Here is a 21062-nt window from a genome sequence, read left to right as displayed (position 1 = left end):
TTGGCAACATCAAGATGTTTTCGTGATTGTTTCTGCTTGGGTGCTCTCCTTAGTTTCAGCCTAATGGTGGCTTTAACCAGGTAGTGGTCCTGTTGGCATCAGCCCCTCGATAAACTCGGACATCTTTTAGGGACCTGCGCCACTTCCCATTGATCAAGATGTGGTCGATCTGGTTTATAGTGATGCCGTCAGGAGATGTCCAGGTGAGCTTGTGGATGTTATGATGTGGGAAGATGATACCGCCAATGACACAGTTGTTCTCCAGACAGAAGTCAACCATACGTTCACCATTGTCATTCATCACACCGCAGCCGTATCTCCCCATAGCCCTCTCACAGTCAGTGTTTTCATTCCAAACTTTGGCATTCAGATCCCCCATGATCAGCAGCAGGTCATGACGAGGAATCCTACAGACTGCTGGTTGTAGCTCTTCATACCTTTGTCTTTATCTTCCTCGTCAGCTTCATTTGTTGGAGCATAACACTGCAAGATGGAGAGTTTGCAGTACTTTGAATTGAAGCATGCTCTGATCAGCCTTTCACCCAGTGGTTCCCACTCCAACAAGGTGTTAACCCTCTCCCTAGCGACTATGAGGGCTACTCCATGGATGTGCTGACTATCGTGTCCAGAGTGCAAGATCAGTGAACCGTCGCTTGTCATCTGCCATCCGGAGCCTGTCCATCGAGTCTCGCTGATCCCCAAAATATCCAGCCTGTACCGTTCCATCTCCCTGGTGCCCTTAGCTATTCTTGATGGCTCAAACATGGTGTGGACATTCCATGCTCAAAGGTGGATGTAAGATTTGGGCCCAAGAAGACAGTCTGTCATGCCCATGACTTCCTGATGTAGGCGTTCATCATGGACAGTCATACTGCCAACTATTGGCTCGAGTCTACTCTAGGGTCCTTAGCGATGTTTCAGAATTCGTTTGTCGTTACCGTAACAAGTAAGATTTTATAGGATGGGGTTGTTAGCCCCATGCCTAACCCCAACCTGGAGGACCAGGTGCTGAGTTTTGTCTGGTCTCTTTCACATGACCTGCTCGACATGGTTGGACCTGCTAATGACTTCGTCACCGTCGATATAGCCCACAGGGTACTTGAGACACGCAAGCTCCTCCACCACTTCAAGTTAACAGCAAATGGAGGAGAAAGGCGATATTACACAGATTAAAAATTTACCATAAAACAAAATATGACCAAAATCACGCAAGGAAAGTAGGTCTACCCCTTAAGTTCATCCACAGGAAAAAGCAGATGCAGATTCGAAAAAAATACGTTCGTTGTTATGTAATTAATAAAACTTTTTCAAGTCCATGGAAATCATTCTATTATTTTTCTATTTTGCTTTCTTTAAATTTATTGCATAAGTGTATAACTACCTAATGACAATTGAATCGCAATCATTTAAAAACTATACTGGCATGAATTTGTGCTGTGAATTATTGCTTACTTTCAATCGAGATTGCTTTCAACTCATTTCTTGAGCAGTCCGCCAATAAAGTAAGTCGAGACAAGTATTTCCGCTCTATGATTAGCTCTGGTGCAGATTGAAAAAAAAACCAAATGCTAGATTACAATTCTGATTACATTGTAACTCACGGCATTATTCTAATTTAATGTAGCAAAAGTGTGTAACTTAAAAAGAAAAGCAGATTAGCTTACATTTGCAGGTGAAAACGACCTTACTTCACTATCCGATTATCCAAAATTGGGTTCCAATCGTGTTTTGGGAATGCTCCTCGACAAACTGTCGAAACAAAGAGATGTCCCAAACATTTAACTAAAAAGATAGAAAACGTAGGAAGGAAAGTAATCTCCATTGCGTACTTTAAATCCTATAAGCAGGAACAGTTTGGATGCCGGACTTCACTGGGCATTTGCAGACATATAAAACATTATCAGACATTTTTATCTTTAGTCGCAATTCGTTCGGAATGGGATCAATATTGCATATTGGACTTCATCGGGTGCCAACAAACATGTAAACTATTATAAGAAAAAGAAGTATTTTTCGATTTTCCGCAGTAGGCCTAATTTGATTTGGGGCGAGGTCAATTTTGAATGTCAGACTTTACTTGAATTGAGTCACGTCACTGCACTGTTATCGGAAAGGACTGTACGTTTTGGATTTCAGCGGCGATTAAATATGAATGCTGGACTGTGTTTGGCAAACGTGTAAAACATATGACAAATATGTACTATTCGGATTTTCGATCGTTTTTTGTTTTGTACGATAAAAGTTTTATTAAATACGTGTTATAGGAAAATGAGGTAAAAATAACGTCAACTACACTGAGCAGCCTCTCAGTTGTGCGCAAGGTGTATCATCAGCTATTGTTTCCGAAACTCAGTCTAGTGTTAATGAGTAGCCTGCAACGTTACAGTTCGCGTTTGTGACAAGCTCCAGTTTGCACCTTTTGTAAGGGCATCGAAAACTGGAGTTTTAAGCTGGACTATAACTTTGACAATTTCAACTCTTCTCTCATTCCCTTTCATATGCTTGATATTTCGCTTTTGTGGACCATACTTTCCCTATCCACGGCTACCAACGGTAGCCACAACATACTTCCTACTGGCAACTCGGAGGAAAACTGACGCATGCGCACTCTTCCGGATGAAATTAACGTAATCCACTAACGCTTTTATAGAGGGACTGTGTTTTGACAAATCTGGAAACTGTTAAGACATAAGAAAAACGACGGCATGCTAATTGGCCTACAGTGTTCATTTTTGTTAAAATCTAACATATTTTCGAGTATGTTATATTTCAAACTTTTCGTCCCCTCAAAAACCAAATTACATGGATTCAACATTTACCATAAAATCAACAGTGACTAAAATCACCCAAGGAAGGTTGGTCTACCCCTTAACAAGACTTTTGAAAGGAAATGGCTGATTCGATTCTGGACGACACTTTTTAAAGATTGTCTTCCGGTCAAGAGGACAATTCTGAGAGATTTACAATTAAAGTTATGTAAATTATCCAGGCATTTCTACTCCGAAAGCACTTGCTTGCCAGGGGTTTCGCGAAAAAGTTGTCTGCAATATGACATTAAACTGGTCCAATAATCATTTTTATTCAAGGTAATACATTACCAAGTCCATGGGACATTTGAGATTTACAAATTTAAGTAGGACCATCCTGAACCACTGATAGTTAGTGGTGGTACCAGGTGTCCGGAATGGGTAAGCGTACCCTGCTAGCATGCTACACCTGTCAGGATTGGTCCCAAAATTGTCTAATATTGTATGAAGTGATACAGTATATGAATCGCTGTTATAAGTCAAAGCCGGGAATGCTGTCGCTAATCATTTGAGTGACCGACGTGTCATATTTGGCCACAATGTCATTATATTGACCGTAGAACTTTTTGAAAGTCCTCACGAGTCTTTTGGATGTATATCCCTGTCTCACTAGTTTGATACTAATAAGCTGTGTCTCATTTGAAAATCCGCGTAGGAATCACAAGCCCTACAATATCTGAGAAGTTGAGACACATACACACCATAAGCAGGTGCAGATGGAATATTACTTGATAAGTGGGGATAATTTATGATTTCAAAATCAAAATCATCCCTTTTGTCATACAGCTTGGTGTGTAGCCCATTAGTACCCACTTGCAGGAACAGATCAAGATATGAAGCTGAGTTCCTACTCTCAGTTATTTCTTTGATTTCCAATTCATCAGGGTATATATGATGTAAGTAATTTGATATGTCTGGATTGTTTAGACTAATCAGATCATCAAAATATATCTGTGCGTGTTGTTAAAACGCCTTGCAAGTTTTTTAGACCCTGCTTTGTAGAGAGATTGTAGGAACTCTGCTTCATATGAATAGAGAAATAAGTCAGCAAGAAGTAGTGCACAATTTATACCCATTGGTATGCCGATAGATTGTTGAAAGGTCATACCACCAAACTTAACAAATATGTTGTCGATTAAGAAATTAAGCATGTTAATAATTTCTTCATCTGTGTATTTGCCATTAATGCACGAAGCTACTTCAGCCGAAGTAATGTTGTTGAGTATGTTTTATGTACAGCTTCCTGTAACTTTACTTCATGTTCTGTCATCAAGTGTGATCAATGATAGATGATATGAGTTCTTTGCAGCATTACCACATGTACATCATAGACTTGAAATGTATTAATTAGTTTGGTATTGTGTTCCATGTCTTCTTACAGATGTCACAGCAACGGGTGAAGATAAAGTCACAGCATTGCATTTATCAGCTCGTTATAAGAAACCTGAGGTACGTTACAACAAAGCAAGGCGTTGAGGTTATTTAAGTACAAAAGATGCCTACCACTTTCTGTTCAAGTGTTTATTCACATCGAAGAAAACGATATTCACCAGAAGACTTTTTACACCTTGTAAACGTACAACCTAGATCTAAAACACCCGTTCACATTTTTGTTTGTGTATCGCTCAAAAACCTACCGGCGGGTTGTCTATTTCAGCAGTGTATCGTGCTTTGCGATATATTTCGTTCGATTTCACATTGTCAGTGTTCCTTTTAGGGGGAATAGGTTGAGGTCAAATGCAATACGTTTTATTAGCCATATGCACATGTTTAAATGGGATAATCTCAGCAACTTACGACAACAACTGTATCATTTTTGTTATGTAAGTTCAATAAATCCCTTCATTTATTCTGAGATGTTCAGTGCAACAAAATGTTTTATGTTGCATGCATTTTAACAACTTTCAACAATGAGCTGATGTCATTAGAACAGCTGCACAATCAACTAAAGCAACTTTCTGGCGGGACGGACCCGCCCAATGCTGGTTTAATGCGATCACTTTATGGGTTCCGGACTAATGTATTACTAAACGTTATCATATATATTATTTAACTGTGTGTTTGTCTCACAAGGTCAGTCGTTCATAGTTTAAGCGAAATCCACTTTGCTTTATAAGTTCACTGACCTGTCCTCCATTCGCTTGTCCTATACCAAACTGTCAGTCGAGGGAAATATTTTGTTTCAGGGGAAAAGCATTAAGATCGTATAATGAAATCGTTTTTACAATTAATCTTCGTTTAGAGTACACATGACAGTGTTATACAGTACTTGGTGCAAAAAAAAGCCGATGTGAATGCCGAAGACGAGTATGGATCGACACCACTGCATTATGCCGCCATTAAGGGAAATGTTGTAAGAATGAAAGAATTGCTCAGAAATAAAAACATCAAACTTGAGGTACGAAGATTTACATATGATATTTCAGGCTCGAGGTAAAATCACTAATAAGTTGCTACGGTTGCTTAGACTTCCTACTGTATGAAAGTCCTTCAACATATGACGCATGCTTACACAATAATTTACATCTTTATGCGTTGAGGCGAAATTGATGAAGATCCTTCAAAGTGGACGTTTTCTTGTTGTTCGCATAACAATGCACATCATATATTCCTGTGTCACTCATGCAAGAGTGTCATTTAATTTTGCAGTAGTGTCAGATTCGAGGCAAAATCGAGTTTCACATGCAGCATAAATGAAACCATTGCTGATATGTCCCAAGGAACAGGAGATACTAGAATAGATTTGTGAAATTTGATACTGTTATTAGGGAGGTATGGAGCTGGTGCAGTGGGACTTTGCGTAATCAGGATAGCTCTCCCTTGGTACAACAATAAGCAGTTGAATACAGAGAGCATATATGGCATTTCACTGCACCAATAAAAGGAATAACTCTATACGGGCAAATTAATATCCCACCTCTCAACCCTATCGTCGTGCTCATGAACATTTGCAAGCTACATGTTACCCAAGATGCCAGTAAACCATTAAATGCACCCATGTTTAGGAACATTTTTTATACCAGTGAATTCCGGAAGAAAAATATTTTACAAAGAAATGATCAATGCACTGAACATTCATAGACCATTCTTTCAATTGTCGATATCATAAAATGTACCTATGCTTTGCGTATCAAGTAACTATTTTCTGCAATTTCATCAAATTTTCTTCACCATTCATTACAGTCATCAACATTTTAGTTTTCCATATTGTTTATTTCCTACCATTAGAAATCTCAAAAATGTCATCACGGTATGCGACATTTACAGCGCGAGGTATCCCTGTATTATACATAAATACATTATATTGATTTCGTATTTTGGTTATAAATACTGTATGGCCATTAGGATATTGAATTTCTATCAAATGGTTTTTTTCAAACCTTACAGGTTTAAGGACTGACCCCCAAAAAGTCACAAAACAACACAGTTTTAGTGAACATTTCTTTATTTCATTTCTCTTTCACTCCCATAGGCTGAAGACAAAGAAAAAATCACACCCCTCCACCTTGCCTGTAGCTACGGCAACGTCGAGTGTTGCCGCTTACTGATAGTGGTGGGGAATATTAACTTACGCTGCCTCACTGACGAAAACAGAACTCCTTTTCACTTTGCCAGTAGGGAAGGTCATCTTAACATATGTGAGCTATTGTTTTCGAAAGCCAATGGAACAGAAAAGGTAATTTTCATTTGAAATATATTTACCGCTATATACCATATAACGTTGCCTTCCTGTGCGTGTTAAGAATCAATGAGTGAATATACCATGAAATTTTGAACGAAAATGAGCAACTAAAAAGACAATCGAAAAACTGAAATTTCAGCCTACCACTTCTTAACTTTTATGATAAAGATATATCTGTGCAGCTTACAATAATACATTTGTTGAAATGATAAAAAAGTTTGAACTCATAATTTATCTTTCCCAGTCACAAATTACATCGCAGATGTTAATGATTCATTTAAGAGTAGTTTGGTGAAATACAATACAGTGAAACAAATGCGTCCATTAATGCATCTATATATCAATAACATCTAGAAGTGCATATAAGCACTTGAATTGGATGTTCCTGTACACGGTACGGTATCGCTCGCACACACACACACACACACACACACACACACACACACACACACACCACACACTCACACACACTCACATAATGTGTCGTCACAGGCATTTTTGTCCAATCAAAATTGGAAGTGTCATCGAAGTGCTGAATCAATTAAGTACGTTTTTCTCAACCCATAAAAGGAAATGCTGACTGACAAAGATTTTGAGGGCAACACAGCGCTCCATCTTGCTGTTAAGAATGGACATCATGGGATTGTAAAGTTTTGCTTGAAGAATGGTAAGTTTGCCACACCACAACACAGAGAAAAGTACGAAATTCGCATATCTTTTTGTGATGTTTGTGATTTTGAAATACAAACAGTATATTCTATTGCGTAAACGGTCTCCTCTCCCAGTAATTAATACTTGAATCGCAAACTTTGATCACTTGACCACAAACTGCTACTTTGTTGACAAATACTAATTCGTGAGCCCGTTGACCTTATAAGGGGATTCAAGTAAGTAGTTACGACATGAATGGCCCGTCATCATTGTAAGTCGAATGGTACGATGGACAATGGTAAGTTGGCCACACAAGACCGCGGAGAAAAGTACGAAATTTACATAATCCTTTTGATGATATCTATGGTTTTACATACAAACTGTATATTCTATTGCGTAAACGGTCTCCTCTCCCAGTAATTAATACTTGAATCGCAAACTTTGATCACTTGACCACAAACTGCTCTTTGTTGACAAATACTAATTCGTGAGCCCGTTGACCTTATAAGGGGATTCAATGTAAGTAAGTTACGACATGAATGGCCCGTCATCATTGTAAGTCGAATGGTACGATCTATACGATATCTCAGTGGGCAGTGTTTATCGACTAATACAGGGGTTGTTCAAATAATCAAAGGTTGCAACTTAAGAAGTATCACTAATATCATCAAAAGTTGATGTGAATTTAGTTCATTCCCTAACACGATTGGAACTAATTTGGGATAATTGGATCTTCATATTTTTCAAATTTCTCAAAGATGTTAGGTGTCCTATAGCTGAATGTCTCAATATTACAAATTACTCATAAAGCAAGTGTGTAACGTTAAAAGAAAAGCAGATGAGCTAACATTTGCAGATTTTAAAGACATTACCTCACCATCCAATTATCCCAAATTAGTTCCGATGGGTGTTCCCTGTAACCGCACCCGTGTAAATTTGAAATGTTATTCTCTCGATAAACAATGGCAGCCAAAAGACTCATATTCAAATTGTTATAGGAGAATGACCATTAATATTGAAGACCAACTTTTGGTCTATGAGTAAAGACTTTTTAACATTTTCAAAGGTCTACACAGAGAGTCACGTGTTTCAGCGATGGAAGTTTGTTTGCATAGTATATTTTTATATTTCCTCCAGCCAAATTTCAAGGGCACTTAGAAACCTTGAAGAAACTTGAAAGTGTCTTTCCTGCAAACATCCATGCACATATCAAAATATTGTCATTGATGCATCCTACGTTCTTATGTATCTTAGGTTCTGACGTTAATGCTCGTGATCAGAACTCCAGGACACCATTGCACTTAGCTGCGGCTCTTCCCAACACAAATATAGTCAACATTTTACTTGATAACGGAGCTCGCGTCAATGTCCTGGATAAAAGTCGATCAAGTCCATTGCACATAGCATGTATGTACAATAGAAAGGATGTTGCAGATTGCCTGATCGGCAAGTAAGTGCAGAACGGCTCTATACTGTTCCAAACTTCAGAAATGTTTTGATGGCTTGTTGATATGTTTCTTAGTTTCGTTTCTTATAAAGAAGGAATTATTAGATTTCATACAAGGTTAGAGTAAACATTTGATGCGTAATTCGCTAATTATATTTCGTCAGATATATATAATATATATATATATATATATATATATATATAATATATATATATATATATATAACACGAATTACTTCAAGTACAAAGTAATACTATCTGAAAGTTAAGTTTCCTGCATTCTGCAATCATCAGACAAAAGTGAAAGGATTATTTGTTCCGTACCCAATTTTAAGGAATATGGTTGGGACGCACCATTCTGTCCAGCTGATGTTAAAACTTGATCAATACATATGTTTTGCTGGCAGCATTTTCAAACCAACTCAGAGCGTTTGTTTAACAGTACAGATTTGTCAGCATATATAATGTGTAGCTTTTCCGATATAAAAAGATAACATTACTTGCTTATGTTAGAGTAACTCGATGCCTTGCCAATAATTGACTGCAAGACGTCAAAGACCTGGTTCTTATCTTATAAAGACCACAAAACTTTGACAGCTCTGTAAAGTTACGATATTGTGATCAGCGAAGCGCGTCTTGAAGATGCTATCAGTGAAAGCGATGTAAACCTTCTCCGTGCTGACCCCGTGATACCTTGGCCTTGTAATTGACACCTTTGACTTGACTGTCACCCTTCGGTGGTTCTTTACGCTGATCTCCTGTGATCAGCCTCTTATTATGAGATTTGATTATACTAGGTTAAGCCATATTTTTCATAAAGCTGTAACTCACTTTAATTGTGTTCCTATTGAAAATCGTGTTGAGGATGATAAATACCAAATCGATCATTTTTCTGTCGAATTTTCAAAATTCTATGAGAATAGACCTTAAACTAAGGCCTATCATTGAGATGTGTCGCTAGTTCAAGATAAGTAGATAAGTTCAAGATGGTCTCCGTGTAATTCACGATTTTTAAAAATCAAAACAATGCACGTGGCTATCCCATGTCAAATCGGGAAGGTTTTGTAAACATCGTGGACATATTTGCATCGCTATTTGCATTATCCATCTTGAGTGACACAACGTTGCGTAATTTACATAGAGACGTTGTTGGGCTTCTCCAAAACCAAGGATTACTCCGCCTATCAACAATAAATCGTATAATGTTTGTTGAAGCACAGCCCCTCCGAAGTCTAGTCCAATAAGTCAGTTTTCGACATACAGAACTATTTCCGCACAAAACGCATTGCGGCCTAAAACTATGTGTTTTACCAGAATGTTTCACGTCTGTCCATACCTGATAGACTGTAAGACATGACAACCAAAACTGTTCTCCATCCAATTTACTATTACGACTGAAAACTAAAAAAAAATACGTCCACTTCTGTTACCATTTCACATGTGTGCCGACACACAACAAAGTTCCACACTCAAAATTCTTCGATCCTGCTCCGAATGAAATTAGGGCCGAAAAAAAACAACCAAAAACCACGACTTTTTCTGGTATATAATGTCGGTCAATACAATGTCTGACATTAAAAAACTGTTCCCAGAATCCCAACCTATGATGCCGAACATCAAATTATTATGTCCGTTTCTGATTATATTTTGTATACCTGATAAAGTCCGACATCCAAAATTGTTCCTGCTCCGAACTAATTGTAACCGAAAAAAAACGAAACATCTCTTTTCTGATGCAGTGATTGTTCTACACATCGGTCAAACTCTGCAAAGTTCGCGTTGTATGCTTATTATGCACCGTCGTCAGTTCATCTGAACTTAATCACAGTGAATAAAGATCACGTCCAAGTACCTCACCAAGGGTTTCAGTATCGTTTGATTTTGGAAATGGTTGCGATGCCATACAATTTGTCAGTCGATCGGGCATTCCGCCCCCGAAATTGTTGTGGCGCGAAAAAAATGCGCCGACCTCTCCTCGGACCAATCGGGAAACGTTGCCGGGTAACACATGTCGACTTTTCTGCATTACGTTCGAATTACCTTGCTTTGTTTTGTAATCTCCACCGACTGATCCGGAGCTAGGAGCAATTCAAAAACCAGACCACGAACCCTTTTCAAAGTTTGAGCAGACATTCGCAGCATATGCATGTACCAATGATTCGATGATGGGTCAAAGGCCATCTCGACTGTAAGGTATTCAATAATTTAGTCTAAATTCGTGTTCATATGATCTTCTTTAAATATTTCCAATTTTTGTTTGACACAATATTAAACTTTGGCAAAACTTTTATAGGAACATAAACCAAAACAAAAATACAAAAATAATTACGTTAACTCGAAAGATTACATCATTGCCGAACTTGCCATTTCGAATCGACAACTGGTTTTTATCGCGTAGATGAACTCAACCACGCTGAGAAGTGCTGCTGGCCAATCCACTGATCTCCGTACCTCAATGCAAGGGGAGCAGTCACGAACGAACGTAGCTGTGGCAACGCAGCTATCTGTGGGCGGGGTAGCGTGCTTCGCTCTGTGGGTCATCAAAAGGTCAATCATTTCTGGTTTCAGCATGTCAAAGAAGGCGATATTTTAGTGTTGAACCGAAGTTTCATTATTTGTACAAAAATTAACGTTGTGGGTTTTTAAGAATAACGCATTCTGTTAATATCCCCGTGGTCACGGACTCGCAATAAACTTTCAGAACAAGTTGCCTTCGTAACTCTCCGAGACCCGCGATCAAATTGTTGTTTGACCAAATGTGAAATGTCGGTGAATACATTTTACGAGCCAAAAAAAACCAGACAGATAAATACATTTACGCGAGCCACACAACAAAATGGTTTTCATCATGCCGCTCCAGACAAGGCCATGGTCAGTGATCGTTGTCTGGCTCAGAACACACTTACAAAGCCAGAAAAATCGGAGAGTAATTACTAACTCGTTTTTTAACGGCACCGATAAGTTCAGGCTGTTTGCTACAAAGTTGTTCGGAGATGTGACCCTTCAAAAAAGTGGGTCACAAGCTTTCCTTTGATGCGAAGGTGCGTAGAGATTTACATGCATGAATAAATGACACCTCTAGTGAGACAAATTTTTGGCCAGTCTACAGCCTAGAAATTACATGGCTAAAAAGTTAGGTCGTGTGGCTGGGACAGTTATCGCTACATAATATGCATGTTATATACATGTTAATAGATTTATGATGAGCTGTTTGTTGAAGGGTACTCGTCAAAATACGGAAAAATCAGCCGGTACCCACCAAACTTCGTATGAAAACCCTAATTATACATGTAAGCTTATATCTCGAAAATACCCATAGTTATGGTTGTGTAGGAGGTTGAACTCGCCGCTTTGCAGTGCTTGACGTTTTTTTCGTCATTTATTAGATTACTTCTCACAACTTATGAACAATGAACAATAAGTAAGATAGTATCAAGTATACGTCACGATGATAGCAGTGTCCAGGGAACGCAGGCAAGCTTATTTACATATGAATTTGGGACACGATCGATATCAGTAATGACTGCTGACGTCATTGTCTTCGCCATTTGCTATAGCGACGTGCAAAGACGAAGGCTCCAAACATCGGTAGTTTTCCGGGATTATCTTATTTTTTACTCGGACGTTTTCTTTGAATAACTGTCATTCCCGGTCGACATTATCACTAGGTAACAAAATGTGCCCGCCTTTAGGTTAATGCACGTTAAATTATCAAATGCCGTGGCATCGAAGTAAGAAAACAGTTTTTTTGCGTTTTTTTCTCGAATTCAATTGGCACCTCGTCAATGCGCGTTCACAGGGTTCTTTTCAAGGAATTGTAATTGTTACGTCATATAATTTGAATGGAGACGAAGAGAAAACATCGTAGACACAGATTTTAAGGATATTGTCAAGGCTTGTCCATGAACAAATTTCAACCGGAAAGCTTGCAGCGTGTTCGCTTAAGGAGGGGAAAAACCGTTTTTTCGAAGGTTCAGCAAAACGCTTGTCACGTGACTCTTATGCAAATAATTAGCGTGTACTGTGCTTGGTCGGATTTCTCTATATCAGGGCTCTCGGAGAATATATACTTTATTGGGTTTGGGACTTCTTCAATTGAGAAAAAATAAAAATCTGAAAGTGTCTAAAGGTATTTATCATCCTTAAGTTCAGACCCCTTTGGAAAGTGTTTGTCAACAAGTTTACGTTTCTTGCCAATAACAGTTTCCACGTTCTTGCAGAAAGGGGGTTTGAACCACTTGATGTTACGTTTCCTGTTATTGTTTCTCATAGCTAATTGGTTGGTATTGTCATATTTAATATGATCGGTCTAGTGGCTTTTATATTTATCAAAGGCGCCCTTATCGCTGGATATCGTCGAGATGCGTTTGCTTATTGCGTCAGGTACCTAAATTATAGTTGGAGGGTGATTAGACTGCTTGTAGACATACATTCTTTTGTTTGTTTGTTTGGTTTATGACACTGATAGAACTTGAAGTCATTGAGATTAAATATCACATCCAAGAAGTTTGTAATTTTCTATTTTGTCTCAATGGCGATCTTCAGACCAATGTCACGAAATAACTTTGTGATTTCCTTTTTCATCTTTTCTGCCTTGCTGGCCGTGGTACTCTTGAGTACACCAAGCCGGTCATCCAAGTATAAGGGACCGTCTCCGATTGTCGCAGAAGCTCAAAAAGCGAAATTCATTCGTTTAGGGGGGAGGGGGTGTGACCTCCATTCAATTAGTGAACCCCACTTTCGCACTTTTATTTTGTGATCACAAGTTTTCGTGTGTTTATTTTAAATTATAGAAAAACTGCACACTCATGCCAAAAAAATTGTAACTGTTTCCATCTCGTTTGTGCCCCAAATACAATTCACGGATAGTATCATTGTATCCTAAGCATTTCATTTATCAAATTATACAAAGACAAAAAGTTTCAATTTTTAAAATGTGCTATTTATAAGCTTCTGCTCTAACCGCATTGTCTTAATTGTTATGCACCTGGCCATAGTCGTTTTAATATGACTGAACATGCCTGGGCCCCCTTGTCAAAGTTTCTCGCTTATTTACCGCTCCTACCAAGTACAAATTGCGTGTTCACAAAGACAAAGAACAGCACAAGAGATAAAAAAGGGAAAGTGAAATAAAATGAAACTTTTATGCGTAATATGCCCAAATCTGATCGATTGCTTTAAGTATAATGTGGCAAGGGGAATACGTCTTAGTAGCTATAGCAAAATGCAACATTGTACTCTCAAGCAGACATGAACATTTCGCATTTTTTGAAGTTTCGTTTAGGGGAGGGGGGGTTTGATATAAACGAAGGAATTTCGTTTATTGAACTTCTGCGACAATCTGAGACGGTTCCTAAGTCGACTTGATTTTTTCATACCTCTTGGTGAATGTGTTAAAGAGATGCAGACGCACCAATTCGCATATCTCAGCACCGTAAAAGCTCCAATTTCGACATCACATTAATCCTTATTCTTTGACGGTGGTGTTAAACAAACGCTCTGAGTTGGTTTCAAAATGCCGCCACCGGAACAAATATTATTTGTCCAAACAATAATAAGAGAGCGTGGAGCTAAGAATCCTTTCACTTTTGTATGAAGATACAGGATGCATGAAACGTAAGTAACAGATAATATTACTTTGTACTTGAAGTAATTTGTGTTATTATTTATAAAGCTGAGCTTTTCGCATCGAGCACTGTAGTTTACCACGAGGATATCCATCTGTGTGTGTGTGTGTGTGTGTGTGTGTGTGTGTGTGTGTGTGTAGACATGTAGGGTAAAACCTGGGAACCTCTCCAGAATTGAATTACCTCACTATGTGTGTGATTATCAGATATTAGTAGAAGAATTTATATTATAAAAATGAACTTAAGTCCAAAATACGCCACATTAATTAGAGAACGATAACATTATCAACAATCACTCTAAAGGTTTACAGTCCTGCTGCTGTGCCAAAATGCTCTATTTCATGAAATGATAAAATTTAGAAATGTAAGTTATTTACAATCAACAGTTTTATCTCACCCGACTTTTGAATGACATTTCGCGTTGGTTTCTGCTTTGGCTTTTGAATAAATATTGCACAATGATATCTGATGTCATAAATGATAAAAGTACACAAAATACATTAACATGTGGCTTTTCCTATCGATTGATATGTTGCCGGTGCAAAATTTAGGGAAGGATGTGATCGCCCATTTCGAATAAACTGCTACCTCCTATCTGTCTAAGGAGTTCCTATATTTTGATTTCCAAGATTTGATTGTGTGTCTTTTCGTATGCATGTTTTCTTGCGTTTGTTGGTTGGTTGTTGTTTTTTGCTCAATTTTTAAAATTTTGATGGACAGTTACATATCATGGATGAATTTTCTGTTCGTTTTGGGTTTTTGGTATAAACTTCGATACATCAAATATTCTAAAAATTTAGTCATTTAGATGTTTCACCAATTTCTTCCACAAGACTGGATTTGTTTCATAGGTCCGTCTTATTTCCTTTAATTATGTTGACATTTGCTAACGTGTATTTTGTTCACTATTCCTTGTCTTACAAACTATTTTAATACAGTTATGTTTCATGTTATGTTCATATTTCTCAAAATGATAGTGAATTTTGCATATTTCTATTGTGAAAGTAAAGCTTCTCATTTTGATCAAAACAATCCCACAACTATTGTTTTAATAGTTTTCACATTGATGACTTCGAGTAATCTCATTTAGATGAGGCCAATGTTTGTCAAGTTTGTATATTTAAATGTTCTGGACTACTTTTCTTGTGTGAAGAACACTCCAATTCCTCTGCAAAATTTGGACTTGTGAATTTGTTGGTATGTCCTCCATGAACTAAAAATCACATGATCGTACTTTCAGTTCACATTTTTTTTCGATATAGTGAAAAGGACACAAAAACATCTAACAATCCAAACTGTTACCATATGTTTACATTGGTTATAAAATGTTTTAAATCATACCCATCTATAAACCCAACAACAATATGTCAAAGTTCGTTTTTACATGCATTGGTCAATTGTTACAAAGACAAACACAAAACAGCACAGAACAGACAGCAAGTCCTGGTACACACAATGAAGTCACATCTGTAAAAGAGAGATATTTGGACCTTTGGCAAAATTCAAGAAGTGATGTCAGATTTTTCGAACATAGTGGGTATATCAATCCATAAGTCAAAATGGTAGTGATTACTAACTTAAGACCAATGTAACCGATGCCATCAGTGATCGTTGGTCGAAGAGAGACATCATACTTAACTACCAGCTTGTGATACCTTCCAAAATGCGTTTGAATGTAGAGACAAGTCTTTCTTTGATGTAACCTTGATTTAAGGTTTGCCAGAGAGATGTTTATGATTCTCTATAAAATCAACCTATGAACTGCATTCTTGCATATCGATTAGGTTGGGAAATGTATACCCCATAAGCTGGTGAGAGTGGAACATTACTTATTAGGTGTAGAAAATTTATGACAGTATAGTTGAAATCATCTCTCTTATCATAACCTAGTAGAAAGGTCGCCATTTGAGTTAAATCTGAGGAAAATATCCTCAAATGAAGCAGAAGAGGCCGTTTATGTAAATAAATCATAGCGAGATGGTCACTGAATCCGTAGTTATTCATTGAAATGACATTTTCTACGTATCTGAATGTAAGGTGAAACATTCTAGCTACAGAGACCTTTTCTGTTTGATTAAGTTCTGGATAATTTTGCCTGGTAAGAGTACAAAAATAAGTCTGCAAGCAAGGTAGCACACTTAGTGCCAATCAAAGGAGGAAAAGTCTAATGGTTAAAACGGGTTAGTAAAAATTTGAATATTTATGTGATGACAAGTAATGCAAAAATTTGATGTGGGATTTTCTTTTACAGTGCAGCAAACTAAATCGCGCATATCCGTTTAATTAGACAGCGTTGTTTTCTGATGCGGCATTGTTTAAAATTAATTTCCTTCCAGTTTCAAATTAAAGCAGCTTGCGGTCAAAGACTCTCCCATATTTTTTTAATTGATCGATTGGTTTTACAAAAATATAGTCACCGAAGTTCATTTGAACATCTTCAACTTGCGTCAGACAACAGGGAACAAATTGTTTGCAAAGGTGTTCACTCTTGAGATCTTGAGATTTGGTTTATAACTTCTAACGAACAATTTATTTTTGCTCGTTGAAACTTTGGTGTAGAGATTCCCGGTAATGTGTAAAAATGAAAAAAAAAAAAAACATCAGAGTTTCGCTGCCTGTTGGAGTTCCGTTGAATACTGACCTTTTGTGGACTAAGTAAATTCATTGTGCATATACTATTCACGCTTTGTGTTTTAATCTAAGTCACACAGGATCCGAGTGTCACTTACCCTGCTTTTGTTTGAAAAAATGTACATGTTTGTAACATTTTAAATATGTAAATCTATTGCCATTTAACTTTATCAGCCTAGCACCCACAACCAAAGAAACGCTGACCGAATATCAGAGAATTACCTGTTTGGTATTTGCTTTACCCACCGAGTACTTTCATGATGTCCCTCCGTTGTTTACTTATAGAAATCGATATCTGCCTGAAATTGTACAAAAAGGGGTCTTGAACTTAAATTTGGTGGATATATTAGCAACAAAACAATAATCTACCTTTTTTGAAACTAGAAACGCAAACAAGGAACAGCGTGACCGAGACGACTTCACCCCACTCTTGATCGCAGCATGTTACGGACACAGTGAGACAATCAAATGTCTACTAGATCATGGAGCAGATATACGTAAGGCTGATAAGGATGACAGGACTGCGATCTACTGGGCAGTGGAGAAAAACAATCTTCATTCACTCAAGGTATTGTGTTAGTTGTCTCAAGGTTTTTCAGATTCTTCTGTCAATTTTTCATATGAAATACTTCTAATTACGCTATGACGATCAAAAATTGACATCTCTTTAGAGTAAAACTCCATATTGTGCATGACTATATAGAAGTCCCAATTCATGTCACACATCTTTTCAACAAGGTAGTTAAACAGTCTCAGAGAAAACAAAGTAAGCAAGGCCGTTTTAAAATTTTGCAATTTATCACCAATAGGAGTTGCTACAACATATCAATAAAAAACAAGAAGGACTTGGTTGAAGAGTCAGACAAGTATGACGATACGCCTCTTCACGTCGCAGCTAAGAAGGGCTACATTCGCATTGTCAAGGTACGGGAATGTTTTTATTCTTGATATATTATGGAGAAAGTTAACTCTCGAATGCTTGGATTTCTATTTAGATCATTAAAATATCAGGACCGAACGATAGCGCATTTGGGCTTTATACTTGCATACAGTGACATCAATTATGTTTCGTTCTTTGTGTGCAAACGTGACAAAAAACACTTCCATTTGATGGTAGCAAATATGGTTTTAAAAATGTTTTAAATAACAAACGACGTACGACTAGTCTTAAAGCGGGAAAGTGTACTTACTATCCGATACTTTCTGTTAGCTCGATGATATTTTGAACGATATGGGAATCTTACAGTTGTCAGAGTTTGTGAAAAGTAAAGGGTTGATTGTGGGCTTGATACACAAAACCTCAGTTCTACAGACGGCACTTAAATCCATAGTATTCTAGCAATTTCTGTGATGAAGATGAACTGGAAGAGTGTGATGGCAAATGAAGAGAAAAAGATGAAGGGGGGCCAAAACATATGCCACGATGTAATAAGATAAAGAACATGTTAACATATAAACATAATATGAATAATTCTCGCGATATAAATGGCAGAGGGTCCTAACACAACTTCGTCGATATTGCTACGGACATGGGTGTACCTAAACATGTAAAACATAATCTGCTGAATGCTGATGGTATTGGTCGCCAAATGATTATCAATCTATTTACGATTTTACATAGCGCCAAATATCTAAAGTTAAGCAATACTCAAAGGCGTTTAGAGTTACAATGAAAATGCTCCCTGGAAGATGTAAGTTTTAAGCGTCTTTTGAAAATGTTGACATAAGGAGAGGTTTTTATGTCCAGAGTTAAAAGTTCGAAAGGACAGGAGCTGCTGCAGAGAAGGAGTGGAGACCATAGGTAGTCAGATTCCATCTAGGTGTGTGCAGAAGACATTTATCAGATGAGCGAAGAACACATGATGAGGTACGAGGTGTTATAAAATTCCTGAGATATTGTGAAGATTGTCCATTCAGTGCTTTGTAGGTAATCAGCAAAATTTTGTGTACGATGCGATGATGTACAGTGAAGTTGCATAAGTATAGAGGTGATGTGGTCCGATTTCCTGGTCTTTGTAACTAGTTGCTGTGTTTTGGGCACGTTCTAACCGCCGTAACTTTATATCAGGCAGGCCATATAGTAGGGCATTGCAATAGTCAAGCTTTGAAGATATAACTGCGTGGGATAGGAATCTCTGGACAAGTACTTTCTGATACGACCGATTTTCCGGAGGAGGAAGTGAATAGCACTGAAGGTGGCACCAATATATTGTGAAATGTATGGTTTTCTGCAAATATCACACCTATGTTCCTCGCAAATGAAGTGGTTTCAATTACACTAGCACAGATGTTGATGTCAGTGAAAGGCACTGGTGAATGGTCAAATTTAGAGCGAATTTAAATTATCTCCTTTTTAGATTCGTTTAACTTCAGCTTGCTGATAATGTCATTAACAGTTTCTTAAACGGAAGATACGGCAGGCATGGTATTGGATTTCTTGAAGACAGTCAGGTACAGCTGATTGTCATCAGCGAGTTGATGGAACTTGAGTTTATGGCGGTGGATGAGCTGTCCGAGTGGTGATATGTAGAATATATTATAAACAAGAGAGGTACAAAAACAGAGCTCTCAGGTACTCTATATCGCAGCATTTGAGACAGTGACCTTTGACCATTTCATGTAACTCACTGCGATCTGTCTGTGAGATATGAACGAAGCCATCAAAGAGGAGTAGATTTGATTGCAAGATTTGATAAACGCTGTAAAAGTATGTCCCGATCAATTGTATCAAAAGCTGCAAATAGATACAATTGAACCAGCAAAACAATTTGTCAAGAGTAGAGAGCTGTGAGAATGTCGTTAAGAACGAGGAGTGCTGTTTTGTACTATGATTTTGTCTGTAAGCAATTGAAGCGGATCAAGTAGATTATTTTAGTTTAAGAAGTCTGTCAGCTGAGCAGTAACGGCTTTTTCAACTACTTTTGACAGAAAAGGTAAATTGGAGAGCGGACGGACATTTTTTAGAATTTCTGGATCCAAGCGTGGTTTCTTTGTGAGCGATTTGATGACTGCAGACTGCCAGTGACATATTAACTATCTATGTGATAATAAGGAGTAGCTTATAAAGACACAGCTGGACAAATGATGTTGAAAATGAATCCAAACTGCATGTTTTACATGGTGAATCCTTGGTGAACGCACATATGTTTTCGCTTATACTGGTTGAAACTGATCAAAGTATACTGGAGAAATGACTTCCATATCACCAAAGTCATCAGATGAGCTTAAACATCAAACATCTAGGCTTTAGCGGATGTCTGTGATCTTTTTTCATTGCTTTGCTTCGATAAAGTTTGTGTGTGCGATATGTGATAGTGAGCGTACGTGCGTGAGTACTTCACGAACTCTACAATGTGTGATGCTGTCGCACTCAGAAAAGATGTAACAAGTTACCCTTACGAAAGATCAAAATTTGCCGCAAGTTTGCATTCCTTATTTGTTACAAACTTGATACAAATTCTGACATCCAAACAAAGCACCAATCTTGCTAGTCAGTTATATACACTTTGATTCAAACATAGGCTAAGTTTGCAGCAAGTATGTGTGGAGAGTGTGATGAACATTGCACCAAGTTTGTACAGAGAATATAGAGGTCATTTTGTTTTTGTTTGTATTGAGTGTGCACCAAGCTTGGAGATGTGGGGGGATTCAATATCGTGGGCATGGTATAATCTGTTGCCTTAGCAACAGCAGACATATACTGTTGCCCTGGCTACATTTCAGGGGATTTAGATGATTGTAATTCCTGACAGCGTCTTTTTCAAAGTAATGCTCACACAACATGTGGTACATGACATCATCGTGCTGCTACTCCCCATTGTATTGTATACAAATGATAATTTCTAAACTGGCTTATAAATGTACACTCTTTAGATATGTTTACCTTGTGAGCAGCAGATTCTAAAATTCACCTTAGAGTCATGTATCCAGATGTTAGGTTGAACATCTATGAAAAAGTTGAGAGGATATTACTACATCCAACACGCACTCACCCTACGACACATTCAACTATACTACACTGTAAAAAGAAAAAACTTCTCGCACAATAAATTTTGTTAACTAAAAAACACAATATATTACTGCAGAATAAAACAGTATCTCTACTATAATAAACATACAATCTTTGTACTTTATACATAATGAAGTGATAGCCGGGTGAATATATGTACTCACCGTGGTGAAGCAAGATGTGCTCTCCGGAACAGGAATAGTACGTC

The 21062-nt window shown here is 37.7% G+C and overlaps 2 protein-coding genes across 2 annotated transcripts; one reads left to right on the top strand and one right to left on the bottom strand.

Annotated features, from left to right (window-relative positions):
• Nucleotides 1-381: 381 nt before the first annotated feature.
• Nucleotides 382-765, bottom strand: LOC139141583 (craniofacial development protein 2-like). Its single transcript, XM_070711176.1, has one exon. The coding sequence runs from the start codon at nucleotides 763-765 to the stop codon at nucleotides 382-384; it is 384 nt and encodes a 127-aa protein (XP_070567277.1).
• A 213-nt stretch (nucleotides 766-978) lies between these two features.
• Nucleotides 979-19368, top strand: LOC139141582 (serine/threonine-protein phosphatase 6 regulatory ankyrin repeat subunit C-like). Its single transcript, XM_070711175.1, has 8 exons — nucleotides 979-1108; nucleotides 4189-4256; nucleotides 5050-5205; nucleotides 6280-6483; nucleotides 7060-7156; nucleotides 8395-8590; nucleotides 17655-17769; nucleotides 19219-19368. The coding sequence occupies exons 1-8, from the start codon at nucleotides 979-981 to the stop codon at nucleotides 19366-19368; spliced, it is 1116 nt and encodes a 371-aa protein (XP_070567276.1).
• The last annotated feature ends 1694 nt before the right edge of the window (nucleotides 19369-21062 follow it).

This window comes from Ptychodera flava, chromosome 10 (genome assembly GCF_041260155.1).
Source record: "Ptychodera flava strain L36383 chromosome 10, AS_Pfla_20210202, whole genome shotgun sequence".
Taxonomy (NCBI): Eukaryota; Metazoa; Hemichordata; class Enteropneusta; family Ptychoderidae; genus Ptychodera; species Ptychodera flava.
The sequence above is the reverse complement of the archived record's forward strand: the minus strand, read 5'-3'. Positions and strand labels throughout refer to the sequence as shown.

Coding starts and splice junctions, on each gene's coding strand:
- LOC139141583 (XM_070711176.1), bottom strand. CDS start 765: ATGTTTGAGCCATCAAGAATAGCTAAGGGCACCAGGGAGATGGAACGG.
- LOC139141582 (XM_070711175.1), top strand. CDS start 979: ATGCCTAACCCCAACCTGGAGGACCAGGTGCTGAGTTTTGTCTGGTCT. Junction 1,109..4,188: donor CCACAGGGTACTTGAGACAC/GCAAGCTCCTCC, acceptor GTCTTCTTACAG/ATGTCACAGCAACGGGTGAA. Junction 6,484..7,059: donor AAGCCAATGGAACAGAAAAG/GTAATTTTCATT, acceptor AACCCATAAAAG/GAAATGCTGACTGACAAAGA.